At 37.7% G+C, this 23,505-nt stretch overlaps 1 protein-coding gene across 2 annotated transcripts in view; it reads left to right on the top strand.

The window, feature by feature from the left end:
- LOC136828649 (pre-mRNA-splicing factor 38B-like) overlaps window positions 1-23,505 on the top strand; it is a 138,659-nt gene that overhangs the window by 66,026 nt on the left and 49,128 nt on the right. Inside the window, exons 1-5 of one of the 2 annotated variants that reach the window (XM_067086693.1) lie at window positions 6,869-7,041; window positions 12,969-13,110; window positions 16,119-16,243; window positions 17,044-17,195; window positions 21,307-21,367. In XM_067086693.1, coding sequence (XP_066942794.1) covers window positions 7,036-7,041; window positions 12,969-13,110; window positions 16,119-16,243; window positions 17,044-17,195; window positions 21,307-21,367 — 486 coding nt within the window. In that variant the 5' untranslated portion in view covers window positions 6,869-7,035. Of the gene's footprint in view, window positions 1-6,868; window positions 7,042-12,968; window positions 13,111-16,118; window positions 16,244-17,043; window positions 17,196-21,306; window positions 21,368-23,505 lie in introns of those variants that run through there. The other variant, XM_067086692.1, reaches the window with a different exon arrangement.

The following is a 23,505-nucleotide window of genomic DNA, read 5'->3' as shown; positions in this document are numbered from 1 at the left end:
ACTCGTTACTTGTACATAAAGCATGATTGTTTAGAAAGACAACATATATACCATTTACAATTTTGATGATAAATATAAATTTATATATTCCGATCGACCTTAGGTCGATGTGAAGGCACCGCCGAAAACGGGATGTTCTCTACAGAGAACGCGTTGAGCGGAGACTTTACAGGATTACAAGGCAGAATGCATTATGTCCACCAATTACAAGGCAGAGTGCATCATGTACACATTTTAGCAGATATTATCATTAATTTTGCAATTTTATACAGGATTTTTGGAAATCTTATGGCATAAATCAAGAGTTGAAATGTCAATTTGCAGATATGCAAAAGTATACAGCACTGACACAAGTAGGAACAAAACAAGGATTTTGGAGATAATGCGTTTTGCCTTTTGGCTGCAGCATTTCGCTTAGTCAGGTCTTTTGTCCTGAACATTTATAATCTCTTTAACTGTTTCCCCTTAATTGATTAAATTTTGCTGAAGTTTAACTCTTTCAGGTATTCTTTTATTTGTAGAATCCAGTGTGTTTTCTTATTTTCATGTGGGTCTACAGTATCTCTTGTAGGAGCCTGTTTCCTCCACTCTCAAGTGTATGCTTCAGATACAGTAGTTTATTCTTCATATCTGGTGAGGGGCAGGAAGATACCCCTATTTTTTCAGCTGGAGAAGATGTATCAAGGCAACCAACTACTCAGCATAAGGCGATGAAAATTAAATCAACTATTCAGCATAAGGCGATGAAAATTAAATCAACTACTCAGTATAAGGCGATGAAAATTAAATTATAGATTATTGCACCAAGCTGGTGGTTGCCCTCATTTTTATCTTATTCTTTTAGGTAGCCATAAACTTACAAGATTTGACGCTGTATTATAATTTGCCCACTTTTTAAACAGTTTATTTCTTTTCTTCATGCAAACATTAATTTACTGATTTATTACACTGAACCAGAGAAAGTAATATTTTTATTTGTATCGTATTTATTTTTCCAGAAGTTTGTAAGAGCCCCGACGCTGTCTCTTGGGTCGGCCGGGTCCTTCGAGTCACTCCGGGGTCACCAGTGTAAGGACTGTGTTATGAGCGACATACTGGCTGGGTGTTAACTGGTTTATTGGTTGTTCCTTACTGAGATAAATGTACAGAATCTTGGAAGATGTTATTGACGCGTGCGAGCGGTAATGTAGCGTCTACACACAGACAGGTAAAACGGACATAAAAGGTTCAGACATCTGTGTTTGTCGGCAGACAAACAGATGGCGATATCAAGAGACATGATTAACATATGGTGATGAAACATACATCAGTATAAGGGTCAGGAAATTCTACATATGGCCAATTGCATGAGATTCAAGACAGATTAATGGATACAATGCAATAGCATAATAAATGTGAAATGGAGAGACCTTTTGGCGTCTTTTAAACAGAAACATACACACAGTTTGATACAGAAGATTCGTTGGAACATTATGAGTACATGATTAGAATGCTTGCATGGCAATGCAAGTAGTGGTGATTGTACATACGTTAAGACAACAATGCTTAGGAGAAAGACTGAAATATTGTATGGTTGAAAAATCGCGTTCCTGTAGAGAAAGAAAACGAGACGCTCCTGTTTTGTCCTGTCGACTCCGATGATGACGATCGACGAACACACGAACACACACGTGTTTGGAAGAGACAGCGTCGGGGCTCTTACAAGTTTCCCCACTTTTTCATTTTGTCACACACACACACACACACACACACATATATATATATATATATATATATATATATATATATATATATATATATATATATATATATATATATATATATATATATATATATTATTTAGTTACGTACTGGTTTCTAAAATATGCAAGAAGTTATCATCTTTTTTCATCTTTTAATGAAAGCACTAATTTGCAGTTTTACACCATGCCATACGGAATCTTACACAGCACTGTTAGTTACTCTCTATTCATATTACATGTATTTTTATGCTGACATTAAATTCATGGCTTTTACTTATATCAGATTTGAAATTATTTAATTATTTAGGCATTAATTTTTGGTTTTTAACACCAGAATTCCCCTCTTTTAATTTTTATATGAAAGAATTATGAATTTTTACTCCGCAGACATTAATTTGTTTTTTTTATTTTTGCCCTGCACCAAAGATCGTCCACTTTTTTCATAGTTCTTTTATCTGGCAATAACATAATAGTTTTTACACAGCACTAGAGTTCCCTACCCTGTTTAAGTAGGCATTAGCTTTGCCAGTGTGAGGTTCAAGAAAGGTCAGAAGTGAGACTGATTCTTTATTGTTCACAACAGGTACTTATAATGCGTAAAGCGGACGGAAAGGTAGCGGGCAACCTGCAGCCCCTGCTGTGTCCATACAGAACTGTTTGTTGAAAGACATAAAATGACATATACAGAGCATTACAGAACATGTACAAGGCAGATATATATATCGGCGAATAGGCCGTAGAATGATACATATAATGAGATACATAAAGAATCTGAAACAGTAACAAGTGACAAATACGATATGATAAATGTACAAATGTAGAGTGAAACACAAGGAACGGAGAGGCAGTTTGACGCCCTTACAATACTCCCCCCTAAGACAATAATTATGTGAGAAATTATTGGATGACACGTCAATCGCGGAGGCGCTGCGGCAACTGGAATGGGCCCCTACTTCTTGAGAACTGCGGGCGGGGTGTGGGCGGGACCTCTGGTTGTAGGGCCTTGTTAAGGGCGGCCGATGAGCATCCGCCCTGACGAAGACGTAGGTGCAGGAGTCTAAGGTGGGTGGGTTGTATCTTCTGGTCCTGTCGGTGAAGGTCCTACGGCAGGGAGTGAACTTCCGTGAGAGTTCCCTCAACCTTGGGAGGGGCGTATCTGCGCCCCCAGCTGATGGTGGGAAGAATTCTCCAGGCACGACCAATGTTTCCCCGTAGATTTTTTTGGCCGGGAGGCGTCACCATCTGCTTTAGGTGCTGTGCGAAGACCCAAGAGGACCCAGGGGAGCTGTGCATTCCAGTTCTCATCGGTGCAGCGTGCCATGGGAGCTGCCTCAAGAGAGCTGTGGGCTCTCTCGATCATGCCATTCGCTGCAGGGTTGTACGCCGTTGTGCTGTGCTGCTTCATGCCCATCAGGGCAGGGAGACGTGCCAGGGGACCCAGAGTTCTGAGAGGAAGGCAGGGCCCCTGTCCGTGGTGATGCTGTCGGGCACTCCGAAGCGGCTGATCCAGCTGGAGAGAAGGCCTCTCTGGGTGATGCTTCTCCAAGGGGCTGGGATACCAGGTCGAGTGCGCGCTGTGCTCTTTCTGTCAAGGGCATTGAGTAGGTCTTGATTAGTTTATCTTTTAATGCCGAGTATGTGACTTCGTCTGCATGCGCGTCGAGCTGGGGGAGATCCTGTTGAACACCTCTACCGGGAGCGCCGCCATGGTGATGTCGGATTTGCTTGCATTGTCTGTTATGCTCGCCATGTTCTCGTGCGAAAACTGAGGGAGTTTGACCGCATCTGCTTATGTCGGTGAGAGAGGCATACAGATGATGCTCATGCATTAGCATTGAATTTCATCTTCTGCCATCTTTACTGCTCACACGCCAAAACGTGGGAAAATGCACCGTGTTGAGTCCGTTAATGGTGCTGATTGTAGTGCCAAAACATTCCCTTTGTCGGGTACGCCGTATTTAGTCCGTTAATGGCACGGTTTCTGCCAGGGAAGGAGCTATCAGAGGCCTGAACTTGACACCGTGTTTAGTCTGTTAAAGGCTCTCTGATGGTAGGCTGCGGCCGTAGTTATAGTCCATTAATGGCTGGGCCAAAATCGACCTACCTGTCGCTTCCCGGTGTCACCAATATAAAGTTCAAGAAAGGTCAGAAGTGAGACTGATTCTTTATTGTTGTTGTTTCAGATTTATCTGGCCTTGTACCAGCACGGGATCTTGCTCCTAGAGCAGCCCGTAATTCTTTGTACATTTGTACATTAATCATGTAGTTCCTCGCTTCCACGTGTGTGTGTGTGAGCGCTGGAATTCAAGATACATCGTTAAGGAACTTTTTATAGCCATGCCGAATAATTGTGCAGTGTATGGTTGTACGAACACCAAGTTTAAGACAAAAAACTTTAGGAAAAGTATTTTAGAATTAAAGGGGGAAACAGTACCAAGATACGTGGCTGAATACATGTCGTCGTGTAGATTCAGTCATTCCTGTTGTGTTTATTTCAAAGTCTAAGATCATATAGATGAAATGAAGTCACGGCAGCTGAATATTGAAAGCCGTAACAATCTTTTTCTTCTTCTCTGTATGTTTTCCCACTTCTATGTGGGGTCGATGTTTCTGACAGCTTTCCTCCACCTGGCTCGATCAAACACATCGTCCTCGGACAATTGTTTGTCTCTCAGGTCTTCTCTAATTACATCCATCCACCTTCGCTTCGGTCTTCCTCTTGCTCTCCCACCAGGCACCTCCATCAGCATCACTCTCCTCCCTACATATGTCTCATCCCTTCTCATCACATTGCCATACCATTGCAGTCATCTTTCCTGTGTCTTTTTTTTTATATAGTTCTACGACTTTAGTAGTTCATCGTATTCTTTCATTTTTTAGCCTGTCCATTTTTGTTACTCCACACATCCACCTGAGCATTTTCATCTCTACCGGCATCCAATTTCTTCTCTTGCACTCTCTTTACCGGCCATGTTTCTGCTCCATACATAAAAGCTAGTCAAGCTATTGCCTTACACACTCTTCCTTTAACCCTTTATGTTGATTCTGCGGTCGCACAAGACACCTGACACCTTTCTCCAATTTTTCCATCCAGCCTGCACACTGTATTATTTCTACATCGAAATTTCTATCATCAGCCGCTGTTGAACCAAGATACGTATAAGCCCTATAACAATAAGCGGTTATTAAAGGAAGACGCTGTGCCGTCTCTTCATTTGGCAAATGGTGAGTTTAAACTCACCTGTTGCCTGTGTACATGAATAAAAGATTAATACTTCAAGTATATATAATATGTAATATATATATATATATATATATATATATATATATATATATATATATATATATATATATATATATATATATATATATATATATATATATATATATATATATATATATATACACACATATACATACATATACATACATGTATGTATACACTTGGTGTACAAATAGGCTACTCACGAAATCTATTATTCTTCTCTTGGTGAATAAGGTTCAAGGAAGTATTCAGTGCAATACGTGGAATGACACTCAGTCGGGAATTGATGTAACCTACTAGGTGAAGTGATAGATTTTTTGCAAAAATATCGGTATATTGCATTTCAGAATTTGGCACCTTAACAGCCTGCTAAAAATTTCAAGAAATTTCGAGAAAATTGAAACCTCTAAAAGTAAAATGAGGAAATAAACAAAGTTTAATATTTAGCTCTATTGTACATAAATACAGATTACAGGAGGACAAATTTCTTTTCAATTATTGAACGTTTGAGGTATACTGGGTAATCTTCATTACAGTTTACGTCACGTTTGTCTAAGGTGTTATTTAAAACAATACAAAGATAAACGTTAATTACTTGAAGTTCTTACCCTCGTTTGTCGATAAAAAATAACTTACAGTTTTAACATAAGAGGCTGTGTTTTTAACAAAATAACCGACACTGTTAAATAATGACGTTACTGGTAGGCTACCGTTATGAAACTCTTAATGCAAAGACGAGGATGATGGTCGAACGTTTTATTGTATAATAGTACCCTTGTGCTTATTTCTTTTTTTTTTATGGAAGGAAGGTTCTTAAACTCTCGGATAAATTCTCTTCTAAAAGCCAGTGGCTCTGCTGTTATGTCGTACAAGGTGACTAATCTGCCCTTTAGCTGAACTTGCCGGAGCTTGATCACGGTATATGGATTATCCTCAGGTTGAGCAATATTACCTTTCTTGTTTAAGGAAATGAGCTTACGTATAAGAATAACATCATCTGCTTATATAGGATATCCACTCCATATCATTTTATTAAAATCCTGCCCAGTGATGTAGCGTCTTCGAAACGTTCATTTACATAATCATGCTTGACACGATGCGTTAAAGAAAACGTATATTCCTACATCAAAGAAAACGCATTTTAGTTTAACAGCAGTAAATATTGTGTACGCAGGCTAATCCTTTTGCTTCATCGTGTATATTTGTATCAGTCTTATATTGATATTAGAAAGTTAGGATGTTAGAGATTTTTTTTATCCTGTGGTTGTTGTTGTTGAGTAGTTTTGCATTCACAGTTCTGTTCTCTTTCCTGTGTTATTATTATTTTTATTTATTTGCAAATGGGTAAAATTTTCGTACATTTCCCAACTATGATATAGAAGGGAAATTATATTAATTTTCCTGTTATATGCACAACTCGTGTCTATTGAATCTTTTTTAATGCCTTAGTTTATGAAGGTTTAATGTTAAAAATCCGTGTCTGGAAAAAAAAACTGTGGTGTCTCCTTCCCTTAACACGTGCTTATTTTTTTCATGGGCAATCTAGGCCCCGATTACAAGTAAAAGGGCACTGAAACAGAGGAATATCCCTAAATTTCACCATTGACAAACAGGGTGTTAGATTTAAAGTACGAGATATTTTCCGCACTTTTTTCCTCAAAACATTACAAATGATATTTATAGAAAGAAATGGAATACTGAAAAAGGACACTAATTTTCGATCAAATATTAAAATGTGAAGGATATTTGGTGACATTTTGGCTGTATATTGTCATGATTATGGAATAACTTTTCATAAACCAAACCAATTGTCCCGTCCTAAGGCACGTTCTTCTTCCAAAAGGTGGAATATAACCGACAAGGGTCGTGCTTTCTGACCCAATGATTTCGACTACGCAAGGTAGACATTTACTTTGTTGTTGTCACTGAGTTCTCTACAGTAGAGACGAAACGACCCGTTTCCAGTGTATGACGGTGGAGTTTGTTATATTGTAACTTTCATTTCGTTTAGGAAGGCATTCTTGCGATATGAAGGTAAGGAAGATAGTATAATTTTTGTTTTGTGCTAATCGGCCTTCAAATAAAGGAACTGTGGTCTCGAGTTGAGTCATAGACTAGTGATTGTAGGACTTCTGGTAGGTAGCCTGGACTGTTAGCTAAGGCTACCTTATGATTCGGTGGGGGCCAAAAAATGCTAGGTGGCCTATTTTGGCCTTGGACTCAGAATGCGAGGTTGTACGCGGCTTGGATTTGTAAATGCGGTAATACTATGTAACTTCAGTTCCTGTCCAAACATATGAACCGTAGGCTTCCGCAAGCGCATCAAATTTCCCCAACTCCGTAGGCTATAGCTTAGCCTGTCGTGTTTCATGCATTTCGGACGCTTTTGTTGGTACAAACCGGCCGCTATCTTGTTCCCAATTCCCTTACAGCCTGCTTAACTAATGGGGAGAGCCAGGTTGGAAACTGGTTATATAGGGTAGGGGTGTTATCCAAAAATAAGCCTAACAAAATTGGACTGACTGAAATTGTCCAACATGTAGGCCTAGCCTAACCTATTTACCCCACGAAAAGCAGAAGGAAAAGTGTGTGATTCATGCTTATAATTAGGGTAGAATTGTAGACTAGACTACTACCACGGCCTTCTAGCTCAGCAACTTCCAGTTTGTGCAAAGTGAACTCCATGTTTGGTACCAGCCCCTTGGCGATTAATGTAAAAGCAATATAAAAGCATAAACAAACGTAGGCCTCAGCAAAAGATGGTAAATATCTCAGCCGGCTAGTCTACAATTTTACCTATGCCTTAGCTTACCCAGCCTAACCTAGGTTGGTGGACTCCCCACCCAGTGGTTCACTAAAAAAACTGAAACAGCCTGAAAATGCCTTAAAAAATAAACCAAAATGGATTACAGTTCATCTTATAAGACTATGTTGTTCCCATGGAAGATGCAAACCTGAGCATGTAGGAGTATTCCACAGCATGAACAGTCATAGTCATTAAAACTTGTTAATAAGGTAGGCTAGTTATAATATGGTGGTAGGAGGGTGAATGGGGGACATCTCCTCTTACGTTATGTCACCAAACACTTTTCAGCCACCATCCAGTGAGAACGTTTTTCTACACTCCTGGTGACTGCTGAGATGAAACTAGGCTAGCTATTTTGGCTTTGAATGTTTGGATAACATCACTAATGTTGATCACTAGAGCTGATAACATTGCTAATGTTGATCGCTAGAGCTGATAACATCTCTAATGTTGATCACTAGAGCCATTGTAGATGGAGGGATCTTATAGTCTGGCCTAGGCTATCCCTTAACTGCAGTAGGTCAGAGGGAATACAGCGTAATCAGACCTACCTCTCCCTAACCTTTCCCCACCATTAGCGTTCCTTTTTTAGGGGGTAGGACCTGCAGTGTGAGGAGTTTTTGAGGTAATCTTTGTATTGGAAAAGATTTGTGAAGAAGAGGAGGACGGCAAAGGTTTTTGCCGGTATTGTTGGGAAGGGATACTCCTTTGAAACTATAGAATCTTCTCCCTCCCTCTCCCTGCTCCCTCCACATGTACTCCACTTGCTTGGTCTGATGGGGTATGTGTTGATAGTGTGTGATCATGCTGTAATTTTGCTGACTTCCAAGTTGAAATTTCTGTCTTTTTATGTTGAATGTTTACTTTAAACCATAATCACATTTGGACCTGACAATATGTTTTTCCTGTGTTCTCATGTGTTTTGAATGCTTCTGATATTTGTTTCATTAGCAAATGAGTATAGTGCTTTTAAAAATAATGGATCTCACACTTATATCTTACAATTTGGGGATCACAGTGGGAAAGCAGACTTTTTGGGGGGAGGAAAAACAAAATAAGTGAAATATAAGAATGGATTTAACCTAACCTAACTAAGGGGGTGGGGTCCTTACCTAGCCAAGGGCCATGGCTCCCCATGACCTTACCTAAACCTAACATAAGATGCTGTGCCCTTGCCTAGCTCCAGACCACCATTTAGTCTAACCTAGGGGGCCAAGTCTTTACCTAACATACAATAGACCCCCCCCCCCACATAACCTAACATGGGATTCTGGGTCCTTACATACCCCCAGTTCCCCTACCTACCTACTAGGGCACATCTTTACTTAGCCCTAGACTTCCCCACCTCACCTGACCTTGGGGGCCATAGCCTTACCTAGTTTGGGGTATGGGGGCCTGTACCCCCATAGATCACCTACATAACCTAACCTAGGGGCTTGGTACTTAACTAGTTGGGAGCTTTGCCCCTCTTGGACCCACTCACCCAATCTAACCTAGGATACCAGGTTTTTACCTAGGCCTAAACCCCCACCTAGCCTAACTTGAGCACTGCAAATGAATGATAATAAGTTTGTTCCGACATGATATACAAACTGTCGGTCCTTTACGTTAGGAATTACCTTCAGCGTAGGCTGGAGACAGCCATTGAACTTTTGAACAAGGTGGTTAGGCAGTTAACTACCGTCCGGGAGGTGGGAGTACCGCCTGCCCGGATGTAAACATTCCAATTTGCTTTCAGCTGTCGTAGACTGTGGACGTGCGTTTGTCGCTCTCTGCCTCTCCTTCCAGGGTCCTCAGGCTTCGGTAAGGTGCTTTTCTGCAAGACTGGTGAGTTATGGATACTGTACTTATGCCTTAACTTCTTTTGCAGTCGTAAGAAAATCCAGGAAGTTGAGTGCCCCTACTTGTTCTGTGGTGACCTTAGAAGGAATTTTTTGGATCTATTTCCTCTAGCCATAAATTGCCATTAACCCCTTCCTTTCAGGAAAGATCTCAAACGACTGCTTGCCATGAAATTTCATCAAAACCTCCACATTCTTCAGACAACCATGTTGATTTTATCAGGTGTCTCTTGCAAGCATAAGGCTTTTGTAGAGAGTGTTGGTAGTCTATGTTGAAGACTAAAGTCTAAAGAGACTGGCCCATTAAGTTATATGAAAGGCAGTGGATTATCTATCACTCCCAGCGTGGATCTTGAGGAGTTTCCTGCACTCGTACATCTATAGACAACTTAATTACCATAAATTCTTTCATTTCCTTAGTGTAAAAAGCTGTTGTCCCAGCTATTAGAGGATATAGATCAATGCTTTCTTATGTTTTATATAATGCTCAATTGGACATTCCTAATAATGCAGACCTCAGAGAGGTCTTTAGCTCTTTCTAGATCGAGACGCCTAGAACAGTGTGTCAACCTCTTACTTGGAACTGGGCTATGGGCTTAAAATTTTTGTCTGTAGAGCTGTTTGAGCCTTCAGAAATGGCACTTTAAAGCACTTGGCCTAGGACCTTCTTTCCTTTGTAGCACTGAAACTGAAGAGTAAGTGAATTACAAGCTTTTTCGTGGATTGCTGTCTTCTGCAGTGAAGATGCTATTCTTTGGTTCCAGCCCTTGTTAAGAACTGAGAACGATTTTAAAGCAAAATCCTTTCTCAGGCTTGGTACTGTACCTAACTGGACCTTTTCGTTGGGTAAGGAGGAGGAGGCACTTTTATCCTGTGTAAGGGCAGTTAGAGTGTACTTGGATTGAAAGCCTACTAGAGGTTTTGTTAATGATTTTTTTTGGGGTGGAAGATCGAAACAGTCATATGTCTAGAATGTTATGCCCTTTTTACTTTTTTTGGTTAAGTTAGCTCACAAGAAGCTTTACCCCAACTTTTTATTTTTGCTTAAGGTCAACATTCTAATGTATGAGCCGTGGGTACATCATTTAGTTTTTTGTAGAATTTATCTTTAGAGAACATAGTTATTGTGGCTCAGTGGAGATGTACAGGTAGTTCCATTTTTGCCTCTCATTACTTTAGAAATATAGAGATTGCATTCAAGAATTTTAAAGCCCTTAGTCTGTTAGTTGCAGTGGGTACAGTATTTTCTTAACCAAATGAAAGTGCTGCCTTTTCTACTCTTTTTCTTTCTTGTTAAAATCTGAGTTTTAAGTTTTTTGGAACATGATACATTACATGTATAAGTGTGTACCTTTATATCTGTAGGTATTCCTTTTAGTTTTGGACTGTCATTTGTTAGGCTTATTAGACCCAGGCACAGGGCTTCATTATCAGCATCTCTGAAGAGGTGGAGCTCTCTGTTAGGTTACTCCAGCCATGCCATACACAAGTCTTACTTCCTGTCAGGGATCCACCCACTGGCAGCATGACAATCCAGGAAGGATCCCAGACCAAGTAAGAATGTTTTGGGTTCCATATAAGAAATCTTTGGTGTGCTGAGTAGATGTTCTGGCAGTTTTTGGCAGTAGGTAAGATTCATCAAATAATGTAAATTCTTAATGAAATTTATTATTTGGACACTTACTGTCAAAGTAGAACCTGTCCAGCCTCCCCTTATCTCATTGGGTTGTCAAGAAGAATTCTGACAAGAACTAAAACAATCGGTACTCACTTGGTGGAGAATAGGTGAAATAGACAGTACAGCTGGGTCAGCCAGGCATTCTTCACTGAATACCAGCCTCACCTGACTGGTGCAAAGATGTAAGCTCTTTTTAATGGTAAGTACAAGTACCATCTGACTTACAACCTGCTCGACATACGACCACTCATACTTACAACCGTACCCCTGGAAGTGGGTCTGGGTGGGCTGATGCTAAGACTACACACCGTATGACAGTTGACCACTGAGTTACTCGGTAATGCGCCATCTTGGAGAGCTCTCTCATCACTCAGGCAACATCACCTTGCCCTATCAGCAGCACCGTACGTTATTAACTGTACTGTAGACTGAATTGCAAACCAATTTACTTTAAAATCGATTCTGACATGCATACAAGAACCTAACCCCATTGTAACTCAATGCCTACCTTTACATAATACAGTATTCATTATATAAATGATTGAAATATATCAATAAAGGTACATTATGGTAAAAAGATTGAAATAATGATTGTACAGTACATTACAGTACTATGTAGGTACTTTATATAGCAAAGGTTTGATATTATGCCCTACCCAGTATGTCGGCCACTTTCTAAGGTTCGACTTAATCCATTTTGACTTACGATGTTTGGTCGGAACCAAGCTCAGTTGTAAGTAGGATAGTACTTGTATCCAAATTATAAATTTTATAATGAAAATTTATATCTTTTCTAGTTATCTATACCAGGGCCCTTTCTTATAATCCTATCCTAACCACCTTGCTTAGTCCCAGATGCCACAAGATAAACTCCTTGGTGATGGCTTGTGTGGGGGAGTCTCCCCTACTCACCTACCCCCTAACACCAGTTAACTATTCTACCTTGTTACCAAGTTTCAACAACTGAATCCAGCTTACACTAAGGAATACTGCAAAAAAAAAAAAAAGCTCAGAATTTTATACCCAGGAAAAATGTAGTTTACTTTAAAAAATTTGCGCCTCTGTGGAATTGCTGATTTATACAATTTCTTTTATTATGTTACTTGATTTTGTAAAGTAGTTTAATAATACCAGTGTTAAATTTCAGCAACCATAGAGCTTGCCTTAAGGATTCATCAGTCCAGGCAGTCCCTGGTTGACGGCGATCCGGTTTTACGGCGTTTGTCTAGCAACGAAAATTGGCAATTTTTGGCGCCGAAAATCAATGATTTCTGCTTATCGGCACTGATAATTGGGTATTGGTGCCGATACATACCTAACAGAGAAGCCAATAACTGAAAATCAGCACTTTTCGGCACTGATAAACCCCAAAAATTGCTGAAAAGGTGCCGAAAATTGCCGATTTTCTGTTATCGTTGATTTTCGGTTATCATCACACCCTCAGAACGGAATTCCCACCGATAACCGGGGACTGCCTGTACTTTTACTTTTGGAGACTATATGCCAATTACACTGTATCATTTTATATAGTTGTTATTTGTGATTTTAAAGTTTCATTTCCCCAAAGTTTTTATTTATTTTCCAGAGAACTTGTTAAATGAAACTCTGTAACTCTAAAATTTCTTTTGGAATACAGGCTGGTGCTTATGAGTATGAAGAAGATGAGAAGGTTATTGCCAACAAGAAAAGCAATGGTTTGCCAATATGGGGGAATGAGAAGTCCATGAATCTTAATCCTCTAATATTGACAAATATTCAGTCATCACAGTATTTCAAAGGTATGTAGAATAGTGTTTTTTGTCATAAAGTATTTTGGGCTTAGTGACAAACCGACACCATTTAAATGAAAAATATCTTTCATGCAAAGCTGAATGGCTGAGTGATTTTTTAACGCTTTCACTTACGACTCTAATAAACAATTACTTCTGTGGGCAGTGCCAGTGACTTGAGCGGTAAGCGTAAAAATGTTTACAGTAAACCCCCCGTATTTGTGGTTTCACTACTCGCGGACTCATGTATTCACTGATTTCTTCGTTGAACGTATCTACCCATTATTCGCGGAAAATTCGTCCATTCACTGTATTTTTCACTGAGAAATATTCTTTAATTACTGTATTTTCATATAATTTTCATGACTAAATGCACTTTTTGTGATAAAACTATTAGAATACTCAGGTATAAGCATTTTTTTTTGTGTTTAAACTATCAAAATAGGCAGTTCTAAGTGTTTTTAGAGAGGTTTTAAGTATTTGCGGATTTTAGCTATTCGCAGGGTGCGGGGGGTATGCATCCCCGCAAGTACAGGGAGTTGACTGTATACTGCACCTTTATTTGTTCAAAGACACATATCTCCGACAATTTTGAAGGTAGACTGCTCAATTTTGTTTTGTTTTGCAGCTGATTACTTATTCAATACAATGGCATTAAAATCCCTCCCAAAATATAACTATTGTACTGTATAGGTGAAATAATGAGTAGAAATTGAGATAGGAGAAAATTTACCAAAAGAAAAGTAATTGTGATAGTCTCCATTTTTCGTCTATATCACACCCAAATAAATTACCCAGCTAATACAATGCAAAAACCTGTGATTATAGCAAGGAAAATATGAAAAAAATTAAAATATGAAAAAAGTAGCGTCACATTTTCAGTAAGAAAAGTGCCAGTCACCCACGCAATACATGCAGAAATGTTTATAACTTATTTTGTTCAAAGATGAGTAACTCTGACAGTTTTCAAGGTAGGCTGCTCAATTTTGTTTTGTTTTGCAGCAGAATGATTGCTCTTCACAATGGCATAAAAAAATCCCCCCAAAATAACATGTTGGTGAAATGAGTAGAAATTATGAGACGTGAAAATATTGCACTTTCCCCAAAAGAATAATTTGCCCCAAAAAATATCTGCGATAAAGTCATCGTTGTAAATCCATAATGTACCCAGATAAATTACATAGGTTTTTCAATGCAAAAGTTATAATTATACCAATGGAATATATGAAAAAATGATTGACAAAGTAATATCAAGTTTTCCATAAAATAAGTGGCATCCAGTCAAGTTAGAATAAAAATCTAAAACTATGTAAAACAAATAAATATGCCTGATACATATGTATAAAAAAGTATTCTCTCTCTCTATCTCTCTCTCAGCAAAAAAAGATAAAGGATGTAATTATAGAATAAACACTTTTTTTTTTTACATTTGCATATGTCATCAATAAGCAAAGGACTTAAATTTGGGTGACGTTTTTGTCCGTCATCAGTAAGTGAAAGGGTTAAAAGGTTAGCCATATGTTAGCACTAGTGAGTATGGGTACCAGCAAAGCTCCTAGCATGTAAGATGTGACTGTCTTTCAACCATGTTGTGTGGACTGTCTTTCAACCATGTTCTGTGAAGTCCTACTGCTCTCGACTCCATTTGGTGGAAGTAGCAAAGTTTACATTCCTTTCTCTGTTTTTCTGGTTTTTTTTTTTTTTAGGTTGTATTTTGTATTGTTGTCTTTCTTATTTTTTTTCTTAATATTTCTTTTTGAAATTAAGGGGTCTTAATTCTGTTTGCCATCAAATGCAGTAGTTAATAACTTGCATCCTTGCTTTTATGACCTATGGGCGTGGCTTTGCATTTTTCAGAGGGAAAAGGCATTTACCATTTTATTGACCACTCACTTATTTTCTTCTAGTGTTTAGGAATATGGAATTAAGGCCAAAGGCCAGGCGCTGGGACCTATGAGGCCATTCAGCTCTGAAAAGGAAATTGAGAGTACAGTACTGTAGAAAGATTTGAAAGGTGTAGCAGGGGGAAAACCTTGCAGTTGCACTATGAAACAGTTGTTAGGAGAGGGTGGATAGCAAGATGAAAGAAAGACAATTTGAATGGAGGTACAGTAAAAGGAATGAAAGTGGTTGCAGTTAGGGGCTGAAGGGACGCTGCAGAGAACTTAAGCAATGCCTACAGTGCACCGCATGAAGTGAACTGACGACACTACCCCCCTACAGGGACTTATTTTCTTGGTCTTTTAGCAGTTTTACTGCTTTTTTCTTGCCGGTGCTGATACCTTTTTTTTTTTCTCTTCAGAACACTTTCGTATAGTATTTACTCCCAGCCTGTAGTTCAGGTAATTTGCGTAGATTATGAAGCGCAAAGGATCTAGCACTGAACCTTGTGGCACCCCACTTATGACCAACCAGTGGATATTCCACTAATGACAGCTCTCTTGTTTTCTGTTATGCTTGGCCTGTTGGTTATCTAATCTTCTGTAGACATTTCTCTCAGTTAAGCAAATCATTGTTGAAAGAAAGGGTTGTAACCAAACTCCAGCCATCCTTAAATAGGTCAGAAGAATAATGAAAAAACATGTGACAGGAGTTCAAGCACAGCAATGTATCCAGTGGCTTTCCCTTGGGTTATGAGGTACAGTTCAAGCTGTCACAATTTTAAAACTTCATTAGCACTAGATTTTATAATCAGTGCAGAATGTAGGAGATACTTGTTCAAAATCAGTTTCTACCCTTTTCTGTAGATGACTATTATACTTACTCTATATAAAACCATTAGTATATGGGAACTGATATTTCCGTAGCATTATATTAGAAGGAAAAGTTATGTGTATGGCTCATACCGCAGGTTAAGTGACCGTTCATTTAACATCTGTAATCACTGGTATAGTATGAAAAGGCTTAGGCTTCTGACAAAATTTTACATCAATAGTTCGTTGATTGCTTACCTTTAATACTGAGTTGTTTATGTTCTTAATAATTTTTAGGTTTTAACTTACTGTTTATACTTACAGTGAATTTGTATCAGCTGAAGACGTACCATGAAGTCATTGATGAGATTTACTATAATGTGAGTCATTTAGAACCTTGGGAAAAAGGGAGTCGCAAAACTTCAGGGCAGACTGGCATGTGTGGTGGGGTAAGTGATGTTTTCCAACTTTTGTAGAAAACAACAAAAAGTTTAATTGCACTCAATTTTATTGTTAGAGTGTTGTTTTGTAGCATTATGAGAGTAAACATTTTGGAATTCTCTTTTATTGTTCAACCAGTCCCTTGCAATAGTTTACCAAAATTATTCAAAATTAAGGTTTTGGCATTCTTTTTATTGTTTAGCCAATCCTTTGCAAGTTTATCAAAATGATTTAAAATTAAGTTAGCCATGATGGACATCTATTTCTGTTGTTGATATGTGATGTCAACAGCATAGAAATTAGTATTCCATGTGTGCAATTCCAGAAAACAATTAAGAATATCTTAGCTTAATGTATATGGTAGAGTAATTCAAGTAGAGTGATGGAAAGCTTAAAATATCCCAGCACTCCTGTTAGAGTGCTTCTGACTTTAAGGTAAAGCTGTTCACTGACCAAGGATTTAAGTTGAATTGCTTATCAGCTATAGTATTTAACTAAGGTCAGATCAGTTTTTATTTTCTGTATCTGATAGACTTGTTGTAAGTTAACATATAAGGAAATTTCCTGTCTTGGAGTTTATGTGATATCTTTTAGTTTGGTAATTTTTACATGTGTATCAGGTATTATTTCTGGTACCAGTGTCACACTTATAACTCCTAGATGGGTTAGCCATGATTGCTCTTGTTCCTATTTTATACGTAAAGTGTTTAAGATTCTTCACGAGGTGGCATTCATTACTTTTGCATTAGTCATGGATGCCATGGTGAACTCTATCATAGAGTGAGCTAATTGTCTATTACTCTTGCAGGTAAGAGGTGTTGGTGCTGGAGGTATTGTGTCTACAGCATTTTGTATTTTGTATAAGCTGTATACACTTCGTTTATCCCGCAAGCAAGTAACTGGCCTCCTTAATCATGGGGATTCTCCATATATTCGTGGTTTAGGATTTATGTATATCAGGTTTGTATAAAGTATAAACTAGCTATAGTCACCTCTCATTATCCGTAACTAATTTCTGTCACAACTGTTGCAAATACCAAAATCCGTTTCCCGAAAAGAATACTGTACATATACAGAACAAACCTTTGGTCTTAACGTAAGGGGAAAATTCATTAGCGCCTGCTGGAGATGGCTGACTCCCGTTGCCACCAAATTCCTTGTACTATTTTTAACTGGGCTCCAGTAGGCGCTAGAGAATGTTCCCCTTAAAATTTGTCATAGTTTAACTTAAGTCGTGGTCTCTACCCAAAAGACATAACTTCAATAAACTGCATTATTTTATCATAAATAAAACTAATGTTGGGTTTACCAGTGGTAGTGGAGGACGAGGTTTACCAATTTTGGTTGCCATTTGAATGATTTTTAATCATCTTTTGTATACTATTTATTAATATCTAGGGATTATATTTTTGATTTGTTGATGTGTCATAATTTTGAAGGATGAGGTGATGATGATAGTGATGTGACAGAGAGAGAACGATATGCTTGTCTTTTGCATAAAATTAATTCCAAAACCTCTAATGCTTGGATCTCAGAATTGGATTACAAAGTTATTTGATCGGAGTTATGTGTTGCTGACGATAATTTGAATGTCAAAAGCTATGATTCAGATGTCAATTTTTGTGGGTTCCTTCTGCTGTTTCTTTAACCCTTAGTGGACAGGCATCATTGCATGAGTATCTATAATAGGTTTTGAGTGATGGACAGGCTAGCTCATATGGGTATTAATATTATGCGCCATATGATTTGGATGAATTTAGCGGGAAAGATGTTCATAGCACTTCAATGGTCCATAAATGACTTAAGGCAGCTGTAGTAACTCAGCACAGGACAGAGAGGGATCAGTAAGCCTTGAGACTTGATGGGGGAATGTATTGCCCCTCTCTGTCCCATGGTGTTGTGTGAGCTGTAGTTATAATTTTACAAAATAAAATTAAATAAATTATTAGAAAAAACACATATAGCTTGGTAAAATTAGCATATTTTTATGTCTTGTAAAAGAGGCCCCTCACAGGGTTGTAAATAGTCACTCTGCATGTCTTCCTGTTTCCATTGATGTGTTTTTTCTTAAATTGGTCAATCTTAAAGTTTGCCTGATCTTGGGGGTGTGCTTAATATTTATTTAGGCCATCCCTTAAGTGTTAAAATTATATTATTTTATGTTGCTTGGCCATTGCAAGGAAAATATTTTGCACTTTATATTGCAGTGACTATCACATATTTTGTTCTCATTGCACTTTGTGAACTCATTCCTGCAGGGCTTTGTTGGTTTAAGCAAATATTCTTGAAAGATGTCATCATTATCATATCCTCTAACAAAGTGTGATACATAGCTTCTTTTCAAAGTTCTGACCCCTTTGTCTGTCCTGTGCTTTGTCTTCCACCATTCTCCACTTATCTCCAGCCACCCTTCTCATACTTATTACCCAAGTAGGTATGGGTCTTCCAACTCTTCTTGGTGATTTTTAAAAGATATTTTAAAGTAATTTGCTTCATATTGCTTTTCATAAAAGGACAGTAGGTTGTCGACCTGTAGCTCTTCCTCACTGAAGCTGACCAGTCAAGAATGATCTAGAAGTTTCTTATTGAACCTCAACTCCTTGTCTACCATAGAAAATAATGGAAAAATTCACAAATTATATGAGAAACACAACTTGGCTTTATTATGTAAATTGTGTGGTTGAGGTTGAAACTGCTTCCTCACATCTGAGTCTTCTATATTGGCGTTAGAATCAGTCTGTACCCTGATCCTCTGCCTTAAAATCTCTTGATACATGATCCTTTGATCCACTGTTTTGTTCGTAAGTGGCATTAAATGTTTATTTATGACAGGAAAAGTTACCACATAGAAATAAAACCTTGAAGTTGATGCTCATTTCTCGTAAATAATTGCAGAGCTCATCTCCAAGCTTTAGGTAGTGTAGTGGCTCTAGATAAATTGATCTGTCAAGCCTTTTTTTTTTTATTGTGATAGTAAAGAGGGAGACTTTCAACCATGACTCGTGTAAGTCTGTGTGGCTTCTGCAACTTCATAGATAATTTGCATAAGCTTATGACCAGCCAAATTTGTGCCTACAAGGATGATGATGTACTACCTTGAAGCTTAGCTTCCTCTTTTCTAAAGAAAGTATGCTCGACATCTCTGGCTGGTAACTGTGTCTTGGTGTGATCTGTAATCACCTTCACATAATCGTCAGCTGTTGGTTAATGACAGATGTAGCCTCTCCACTAAACTTCACATTAACCCTTAATGGATGGGAATTCTCATATGAGTACCTATAACAGGTTTTGGGTAATGGATGGGAATCCTCTTATGGGTAGTAATATTACTTGCCATACAGCAGGAAAGAGTTTCCATCGCTTCAGTTAGCCATAAAAGACTGGTGGCAACTTTAGACAGCTCAGCTCAGTCAATGGGCATCTCAGGGAAATCAGTATTTTTCTTAACTTGATGGGGAGTTGTCTTGCTCCCCGCTCTCCCATGATGTCTTTTTATTTATTTGCTCATAAATATACCCAGGGATTGCTGTTGGTTTTAGTTCTTATCTTTTATATATGATGTCGGTTATAATTGTAATTTTGCCAAGAAATATTAGAAAAAACTTGTATACCTTCAAAAAAGTTACTGCATCTCCCTCTGTCAGTAAATTTATGTAAATATGGGACAACAAATATACTCATAATTTGTTACTGACTTTAGTTCTTATCTGTTATATTGTGTGAGCTGTAATTATAATCCTACAAAATAAAATAAATTATTAGAAAAAACATGTATACTGTAACTTGGTAAAATTTATTAATGTTTTGTAAAAGAGGCCCCACACAGCATTGTAAATAGTCACTTTCAACTTCCTGTGGAAAGTAGGGAAAATTTTTTAGAATTTTTTTTGTACACCATGTGCATTTGTATATCTTCCGCTTCCCATTGATGTGTTTTTTCTTAAATTGGTCAACTTAAAGTGTGCCTGGTCTTGGGGGTTTGCATGGTATACAATTAGCCTGTCCCTTAGGGGTTAAGGAATCATACTGCCTTAAAATTAGCAAACCAGCCAATGCTTGCAGCAAAAGGTGTAGTTTTGGAATCTTCCTTTGTCGTCACAGTGGCATAGATTTACCCATATGCAGAGGGATGCCATTCTGATTTTGTGTGTACATAAAATCTGTTTCTCTTCTATCTTTTCTTGTTTTTTCTTGCAAGAATCAATTGTAATGTTGATTCAGATATGCTGGTATTCTTCACATTGCCTGCTGTATGCTGTCATTGGTTATAATGATGAATTTTATCTATTTTCTTTTCCAAGGACAATACTTTAGGAAATCCCATGGACCAACCCTGTAAGACCTAAGTAAATTAGCTTAGTGGCCTGGTTAAACTATTTAATAATAATTATAATAATACTGATAACTTTAATTATATAATGTGATAAGAATTATTGTTGAATCACCTTAGTTTAATATCAACAGTAATCAGTTTATTATTCTTCCTCATTGATATTTTCATATTTACTAAAGTCCGCAAGTAAATGTCCATTATTTGTTTCTTTTTTGTTGGGGTAGAATACAAGTACAATATATGAGGATTTCTTTAGTAAAGAAATTGGCTTGTACAAAGATGACCGGTAAGGGCGAGATTCTTCTGGAAGGCATAGGTTGTCAGGGAATAATGATAATCCTCTTTTCAAAATTCTTTACAACATTAGAGGCTGGGGATTTTGCATATACAGTAGTATCATAACACAAATCACTACAGTATGACAATTTTGAACCCTCATGCATCACAGTATCAGGTTCTAATGAAAGCAGAGCTTTATGGGAACTGCTTTCTAGTTTTCAAGTTCAGAATAGGTTGCAGTTTTATTAAGACTTGAATGTTTTGCCAATTCATATTTGTCAAACTTATGGATAGAGAGGTGACTAGTACTTTTATGGCTTAGAACTTTTTAACCAGTCATTATTATTTATATGTTTATAGTGTTGATTTTGCCACATAGACTGTGAAACTCATGAATTATAAGTGACCAATTGTTTATTAAGTTTGCTGCCATGTAAGGTGTGAATTCCTCTATTTTAGGTACACTCAACCACCAGCCGATTTGTGGGATTGGTTTGAGCCCTACATAGATGATGAGGAGGTAAGTGTCCACCACCACCAGTGTCCTAACCTGTCCCCCGCCTAACTTCCTATCCTTTTATGTTTTCATAATTCTACATTTAGGAAGTGTCATGTAAGGACACAGTAACAGAACTAGTGTTGTTTGTATCATCTACTGATGCTAATTCTGGAGACAGGTATTCAGGCATGTTGGTTTTATATGGAAGAAGAGATAGCATTGCGTTGGGTTTAAAGATAATTGGCATATTTAGAATTTACAGACTTACCTACCACAATAATAGAAAAGTACAATTACATGGTATATTTTTACTACATGTCATTAGCAGTGCACTTGAATCGCTTAGTATTTTTATGTGGAATTTGTTAGAATCATGATTGTAAGATACAAATAACAGATTAATAAAAGTAAACCATGAAACTGTGGTACAGGAAAGAAGTGTTGTACCTTGTGGTTGATCTCTCTCTCTCTCTCTCTCTCTCTCTCTCTCTCTCTCTCTCTCTCTCTCTCTCTCTCTCTCTCTCTCTCTCTCTCTCTCTCTCAAATTCATCGTGTCTTTCAAGGTGATGATTATGTCTAACAATTTAATATATGGGCTATTAGCAAATGGTTTAGAAAACAGTTTACAAATCCCATCCTCAGAAAAAGACAAACTACTTCGGTCTCTTATAGAAAATGTAGAGATGACAAATAAAATTGCTGTAAGATATAATACTGTGCAGTTTGGAACCCTGTTTCATTTACATAGATATGAAAATTAAATTTATCAGATAAAGATCTAGATACACTGAGTTAGTTACATTTCTGGAGGAAAACAGTTTATTGATTTTTTTGTCAGTAATTATTATTTGAGGTATAACAATATTGGGCTTCCTTAGGGCAAGAGTTCATCCCAGCACAAGGCTGGCTTAATATATAGCTAATTAACTTGAAGTAACAGTACATACCAGTCATCTTTTCCACAGTAATAAGTATATATGGCAGTTTTAATTCCATTAGAAATTAAGTCTCTTCGATTTTACTTTTTTAAACATTGGTCTTGACAATGTCTGTTATAAACTCATTATTTACATAATTTCCATTTTCATTCATTCTCATCGTAATGCTGAATGACCCTATGGGTCCCAGTGCTTGGTTTTGTGCCAAAATCTCATATTCCAACTACATAATAAACAGCTAGCATCAATAATATTAAACTTGCATCAGACTCTGTTAAGTGGTGTATTGCATTTACTAAGACCAGCTATTGGTAAATATTATCGAAAGCGACATTTCGGACTAGTAGCTTTTGCTTCAGATGAATTGTTGAATCATAATGATTTTATGCACTACCTACATTTGTCAAACATAATAGTTATACATCAGTCATATTGTCTATACTTGACATTTGAGTTTTGTAGTTTTTTTGTCAGTTTCCCCCTTTTACCTCTGCTGCTTCCAGTGCACCCTCCCTTTGCCTCTGCTGCTTCCAACACAGTCTCCACAGTGTTGAAAATTTGTTTTCTGCAGTAAAGTGTACATAACTTACTACTGTACCCTGTTTTACATAATTTTCGTAGGCATTACAAAATATCTTTAGTAACCATCAGTAATACACACAAACAGATTTGTTTGCTAACAGACAGTCGGTTTGTTACGATTGTAAAGCCAAAGGACATAACTTGGTTTCCACAGTTTATTGATAGCCTAAATTTTACTGTAGCATACCACTCAGGTAATAGTGTTGTTATAAAATATGTTTAATAGACATAGAATTACAGTACTGGTATTATAGCAGTGTAAGTGGGAAAGAGTTGAGATCTTCTAGTGTAGTCAGATTTAAAAACTATGATTTTGAGAGAGTGCTTGTGATGGGTTTTGACGCTGCAGTGACGATTTTTCTATGTACCATACAACGTAAATAACAGTACTGTGTTGCGGTATATCTTTGATAGGCTTAAAGTTACAGGATCAGTCGTATTTGATTGCTTATGTTCCTTTGCATAGTATGACTATGTTAGGTCAAGTACCTGTGATGTGTTTTTGTGATGTAATGGTAATTTTTTCGTATGGCATACTATGCACTGTAAGTAACCTTTTAACTGTTACCTATGGTAAACAGCTTTTGGAGCCCCAGCAGTCAGCATAGAGCTTACTCAGGAAATGTTTTAAGTATCCAG

This window comes from Macrobrachium rosenbergii, chromosome 43 (assembly GCF_040412425.1).
Source record: "Macrobrachium rosenbergii isolate ZJJX-2024 chromosome 43, ASM4041242v1, whole genome shotgun sequence".
In the NCBI taxonomy this organism is placed as follows: domain Eukaryota; kingdom Metazoa; phylum Arthropoda; class Malacostraca; order Decapoda; family Palaemonidae; genus Macrobrachium; species Macrobrachium rosenbergii.
This window is presented reverse-complemented; position numbering and strand designations above follow the sequence as displayed.